The 6,048-nt window shown below is 56.8% G+C and overlaps 1 protein-coding gene across 1 annotated transcript in view; it reads left to right on the top strand.

Annotated features, from left to right (window-relative positions):
• RYR1 (ryanodine receptor 1) overlaps positions 1 to 6,048 on the top strand; it is a 108,094-nt gene that overhangs the window by 95,241 nt on the left and 6,805 nt on the right. The window contains exons 84-89 of the mRNA XM_034639016.1: positions 4 to 156; positions 841 to 917; positions 1,489 to 1,642; positions 2,647 to 2,733; positions 3,732 to 3,983; positions 4,798 to 4,928. Of these exons, the coding sequence (XP_034494907.1) occupies positions 4 to 156; positions 841 to 917; positions 1,489 to 1,642; positions 2,647 to 2,733; positions 3,732 to 3,983; positions 4,798 to 4,928 (854 nt within the window). The remainder of the gene's footprint in view (positions 1 to 3; positions 157 to 840; positions 918 to 1,488; positions 1,643 to 2,646; positions 2,734 to 3,731; positions 3,984 to 4,797; positions 4,929 to 6,048) is intronic.

Below are 6,048 nucleotides of genomic sequence, written 5' to 3'. Positions count from 1 at the left end.
GAGGCCGGCCCTGGAGGCGCCGAAGGGGCCGCTGTCGTGGTGGACGGGGGCCCCTTCCGGCCCGAAGGGGCGGGCGGCCTCGGGGACATGGGTGACACGACGCCGGTGGAGCCGCCCACGCCCGAGGGTTCCCCCATCATCAAGAGGAAGCTGGGGGTGAGAGGCTCCGGGGTTTTGGAGACATTGGGCGTAAGAGGGAGGACCGGCCGGGGAGGAAGACTCCCAGAGACAGAGAGAGGAAAGAGAGTCTGAGAGATAGGCCCGCAGAGACAAACCCGAGAGACATAGACCAGGGATAGAGAGACCCACGGAGAAGTGGACTCAGAGAAGGACACCCAGAGAAAGGGTCGCGGTGAAACAGGTGTTTCTGGGAGAGATCAAGGTCTTTGAAGCCAGAGAGAGGGGAGACCCCGAAACCAAATGAGAGGGGAAAGGGGACCGGAAACTAGAACAGCCCGGGATAGGGTCAGGGACGATGGGAGAGCCCCTTCGAGATACAAAGGCGGTTGTAAGGAATTAAGTAGCCCCCATCCTCAGGCCCTCTGTACCCTGGGTGCCATGGGGCTGCAATTGTCAAGGCGATGTGAAGCCCTGGGGAACGAGAGCTCCACTTGGAGTCAGCCTGGCCCTGCACAGTGCTTTGGCAAGGCGCTCCACCTCCCTGAGCCTCAGTTTCCCCTCTGTAAAATGAGACTCATAATCCCTCTTCAGATGGAAGGAGAGGAAAACGTAGATTGTGCAGGGGAAACGACCAGGAAGGGACCCAGAGAGGGACAGGCAGAGGCGCTCTGAGAGGCGCTGGGGGTGGGGGCTCCTCCCTGATGCTTGCCCTGCTTCCAGGTGGATGGAGAGGAAGAGGAGCTGCCTCCAGAACCAGAGCCTGAGCCAGAGCCAGAGCCCGAGCCCGAGAAAGCCGAGTGAGTGGCCTTGGAGTCCAAGGGGCCTGGCCCCTATTGTTGTCTCCCTCCTGGACCGGGAGCATCCTGAGGTCACGCTGTGTCTTCAGCATCACCCAGACCAGGCTGGGGCCAAGAGAAGGGGCTTTGTCAAAGGGAGTGGGGAAATGAATGTTCCTCTCTTACTCCCAAGCCTTCCTGTGGGCTGTTCCCTCCGCTCAGAGAACTTTCTCCCGTGTTCATCTTGGTCTTCCTCCTCCCTGAGCTCACATGTCTCCTTCTCCAGGAAGCTTGCCTTGACACACACCCTCCACCACCAAGTGGAAGAGGGGTTTCTGGGCTCCCACAACCCCCGAGTGTCCCCCATCCCAGCTCTGACCACTCTGGGCTGCCACTGCCTGGTGACCAGTCTGTACTCCCATTGGACTGAGTCCCATGAAGGCAGTGTCTCAATACCGTGTCCCCAGCACCATTCAGACCTGGGCCAAGCATGGAGTGGGCCCCCAGTGCATGGCTTTGAATGAATGAATGAGTGAATGAATGAATGGATTGCCCGGGCATTTCCTCACTCTTTCTGTGTCCTGCCCTCCAGTGCTGAGAATGGGGAGAAGGAAGAAGTCCCCGAACCCCCACCAGAGCCCCCCAAGAAGACAGCACCTCCTCCACCCCCTCCAAAGAAGGAGGAGGCTGGAGGCGGGGGCTCGGAATTCTGGGGAGAACTGGAAGTGCAGAGGGTGAAGTTCTTGGTGAGGACCCCACAAGGGCTTGCTGAGACCTCTTCTCCCCAGGAGACCCCTCAGTGCCTTCACAGCACTTCTCTTCTGCACCCCGTTCTTGAGCTCACCTGTGCCAGGCTTATCGCTCAGGAGAAGCCAGGCTGGCCTGAGGGCACAGATGTCCCCAGCAGAGCCAGGACCTGGTCAGAGGGCAGCATCTTAGGTGGTCCCCCGCTTGGCCCCTCGGCCTCTCCCTGCTGAAGATCCTTATTCCAACCTCCATACCTTTGCTCATCTGGGGCCACCTGCCTTGGCTTCCCACCCCCATGTGCTATCCAGAGCTATATCCAACGGAGGCCATGCTTCCGTTCCTCCCACCATGGCCTGTTTCTTGGCTGTCAGCCTTTGGGTCGGAGCCCCCGCATCAGTCCCAGCCCCTCCTGCCCGAGGCTGGGGGGAGATCTCATCTTCTTATCCAAGCCAGGAAGAAGGGAGGGAGTTCGGGAGGCAGGGCTCAGGGCTCTGACGGTCCTGCCTCCTCTCCAGGCCCAGCCTGACATGAGAGGCTGAAGGAAACCTGTTGGGGCAAGGTGGTCCAGCGAGGATGCTTGGGAAGAATGAGGGACGGGGAGAACAATGGAGAGAAAAAGAGGGAGGGAGAGACGGAAGGAGCTGTCCTCTGTCTGGGCCAAAGCAGTTGGGGCAGCCTCACACAGAAAGCAGCATACCAGAGCGGTTGGGTGGTCTGCCACTTCTTGGCTGTGTGACCTTGAGCAAGACATCTCACCTCCCTGAGCCCCGGTGTTTTCATCTGTAAAATGGGCCTATCAGCCATGCCCGCTTCCTGGGACTGTGGTGAGAGCCACACAAGTTCGTGTGGATAAAGCTCTTAGTGCACGTCTTGGTATACAATAAGCACTCAATAACTAGGAGGTTGTGGGACCAGATTTTGGATTGGTGGGTGGATGATGGGGGTGAATCCTCCAGGGAAGAAGGTGGACTGTGAGCTCTTTCTCTTTCTCTCCTCATCTTAGAACTACCTCTCCCGGAACTTCTACACCCTGCGGTTCCTTGCCCTCTTCTTGGCCTTTGCCATCAACTTCATCTTGCTGTTTTATAAGGTGCTGGGCATGAGGGGCCAGGGGGATCAGGCGCTTATCTGGGCTGGGGGACGGGCGGCTCAGCCCCTGCTAGGTTCCCAGGGCCCCCACAGTGAAGGGACAAGGTGTTGGACTGGGGGTGCAGGGGAGATTCTTCCCGGACACCTGGATCTTGGGATTCCCATGGGACTGTGTGTGGGTATCTGGGTGCATTGGGACAGATGGCTGACCATCTGCAGGAGTTAGAGCAGGGAACCAGTTTGGCCTTCCACGCTCAGCTCTGCCACTTGCCAGCCCCGTGCCCCTGGGTGCGGGGCTTGGCCTCTCTGTAACACGCATGGAATCAGTGAAGTGTCTTTGCTTTCATATAAGCTAAAGAGAAATCTGTGGGAGAGAGGAAATGGGCAGCTCATGGAGTGGAAGAAAAGAGCTAAGAACTGGTCCTCCTGAGAGACAAAGGGTCCTCTAGGGTCTTGCCAGGGATCTAGATAACAGGACAGAGAAGCGGTCTGGCTAGCTTCTGTGGGTTCGAATCCTGGCTCTGCCACCCACTGGCTGCATGATGCTAGGCAAGGGGCTTAACCTTACTGCCCCTCAGTTTCTTCATCTGTAAAATGGGACACTGACAGAATCTACCTCTCAGAGCTGGGATTACAAAAGGATTAGCATGTGGAAAGCACTTAGAACAGTACTGGCATATAGAAAATGCTATGTAAATGTTAGCTATGCCTGATTTTAGTATTCATGTTAATATTGGTGGTCAGTCTCTTTAAGACTCCGCTGTCAGGATGAATCGGCTCCAATCGCTTTCCTGTCATCCTGTCAGATCAATAGTCAGATTCCCAGGACAGAGTCTGATTTGCTAGCCAGGGTTCCGGCCCCACCCTTCATCTTGATGGACAGTCTCACGGAGGTTGTATCTGACTGCAGCCTCTGACCAGTGTCAGGGACGCAGGCTGTTAACTGTGTTCGTGGGTTCTGGGTGTGGCAGGCCCTGACCCACCTCTGCCCTCCTTCAGGTCTCAGACTCTCCACCAGGGGAGGACGACATGGAGGGCTCAGCAGCCGGGGACCTGTCAGGTGCGGGGTCTGGCGGCGGCTCTGGCTGGGGCTCGGGGGCCGGCGAGGAAGCGGAGGGCGACGAGGACGAGAACATGGTGTACTACTTCCTGGAGGAGAGCACGGGCTACATGGAGCCTGCCTTGCGTTGCTTGAGCCTGCTGCATACGCTGGTGGCCTTCCTCTGCATCATCGGCTACAACTGCCTCAAGGTGGGTCATGACCGTGGCTCTGGGCAGAGGCTCCCTGGGCAGGGAGAGGGGCTGGGCCGCTGGCTGCGAGGGTCTAGGGCACGGGCCGGGGGATCTCCTGCAGTGGTTGAGACAGAGGGGGGCGCCTGGAACTGGAGAGTAAGGGCTGGGGGCCTGGGTACAGGATTGGGGTCTTTAGCAAGGGCAGTATTCAAACTGGACTCATCATGTGAGTCACAGCTGAGGAACCAGGGCCTGGGACCATGTTAATTTCCAGATCAAGAGGCAGACTTTGTCATTGTGAATATTATTTTCTGTATACTGATCGGTTGGTGAGTGAAGCGCGTGGGGGTCTGTGGGGTCTCGGAAATGACATGAGTGCTAACGGGAACGTGGATTCTGACGTAAGGATGCCCGAGGTTTGTGATGCCCCAGAAGATGTGTTATGAAAGCTTCAGTTTGGGTCTGAGGGGTCTGTTTGAGCAAATCTCGAGACTTTACTATTGGAGAAATAGAGTTCTTTTGGCTCAGAACTTTTGCATATGCTGTTCCCGCTGTCTGGAATGCTTTACCTCGCTTCCAGTTCCTTTCTCCTGCCTCTGTTTAATTCATTCCCCCCGCCCCCCGCCCTTGGAAAGCCCCAGGCTCCTTCAGGCACCACTTCTGGACTCTCCTGACTTTCTGCCATCCCAGCCCTGACCCATCTGATTGCTCTGGGGAGGCTCCCCAGACACGGGGTCTCACTGCAGTGCCAGCAAGATCACCCAGCTCCCGCCGAGGCTGCGGTCTCCTCTGGTGCCTGACACCCACCCCTGTGCCTCCCTGCACGATCCAGGTGCCCCTGGTGATCTTTAAACGGGAGAAGGAGCTGGCCCGGAAGCTGGAGTTTGACGGCCTCTACATCACGGAGCAGCCTGAGGATGACGATGTGAAGGGCCAGTGGGACCGGCTGGTGCTCAACACGCCGTAAGGCCCGGCCCCCCACCTCGGGGCGGGTGGGAGGGGGCAGAGCTGGGCTTCCACTCCAGGCCAGGCCTGGGCTTCAGAAGACCGAGGTTCCGGTCACTGCCAACCCTGACTCAGTTTCCCCAAACCTCAGGCCTTCCTCTTCATAATACAGACAAATTTCCCCACGTGTTAAAGTACCTGTGGGGGCGCTGGTGACACATGGGGATCCCTGGGGCCCAGACCCTGGGGATTCTGATTCAGTGAGTCTGGGGTGGGGCCCAGGAACCTGCATTTAAACCCTGCCCCCACCTGTGATTCTTACCCAGCAGCCATGAGTAGGCAATAGGAAATCATTTGGTCTTTAAATTGACCCCAGGGAGGGAACGAGGGTGTGTGAGAGCAATGTGGTGGGACTCTGGACCCCCAAATTGCACTCCCAGCGCACTCTGTCCCCAACCCCCCACCCCACCATCAAGTCCCATTTCATGTGTTCATACAGCGGGGCCCAGTCATCTCTAGAATGAGAACCCCAGGTCAGGTTCAAAGCCTGGGTTGGCCACACCCTAGCTGGGAATTCTTGGTCAAGTCACTTAGCCTCTCTGTGCCTCAGTTTCCTAATCCATAAAAGGAGGGTAAATAATAGCACCGAGGATCTTGTAATAAAGAAACGCGTTCATGTAGTTTTTGGGGCACAGTGAGTCCTAGATAAGCACTGGAAGTTATTTTATTATGGGGCTTGCCCAGGAGAGGTGGCGCGAGGAAGGGAGAGAAGCCGCACTAAGCACATCCTACGCTCTCGTTGTCAGCATTAAAGGCACATCTAACTTCTACACATTCAAGCACACATGCTTAACAGAGTCAAGGAGAAACATCTGTTTAGTTATTTATTTTTTAAAATTTCATTTATTTATTTGAGAGGTGAGGAGGGGCAGAGAAGGAGGGAGAGGGACAAGCAGACTCCACGCAGAGCCCCATGCAGGGCTTGATCCCAGGACCCCGAGACCTTGACCTGAGCCAAAACCAAGAATCGGACGCTTCACCAACTAAGCCACTGAGGTGCCCCAGAAACATCTGTTTAAAGTTGTGTCTGCCCGGCGCCTGGGTGGCTCAGTGGTGAAGCGTCTGCCTTCAGCTCGGG

Source organism: Ailuropoda melanoleuca, chromosome 12 (genome assembly GCF_002007445.2).
Source record: "Ailuropoda melanoleuca isolate Jingjing chromosome 12, ASM200744v2, whole genome shotgun sequence".
NCBI classification, from domain to species: Eukaryota; Metazoa; Chordata; class Mammalia; order Carnivora; family Ursidae; genus Ailuropoda; species Ailuropoda melanoleuca.
The sequence above is the reverse complement of the archived record's forward strand: the minus strand, read 5'-3'. Positions and strand labels throughout refer to the sequence as shown.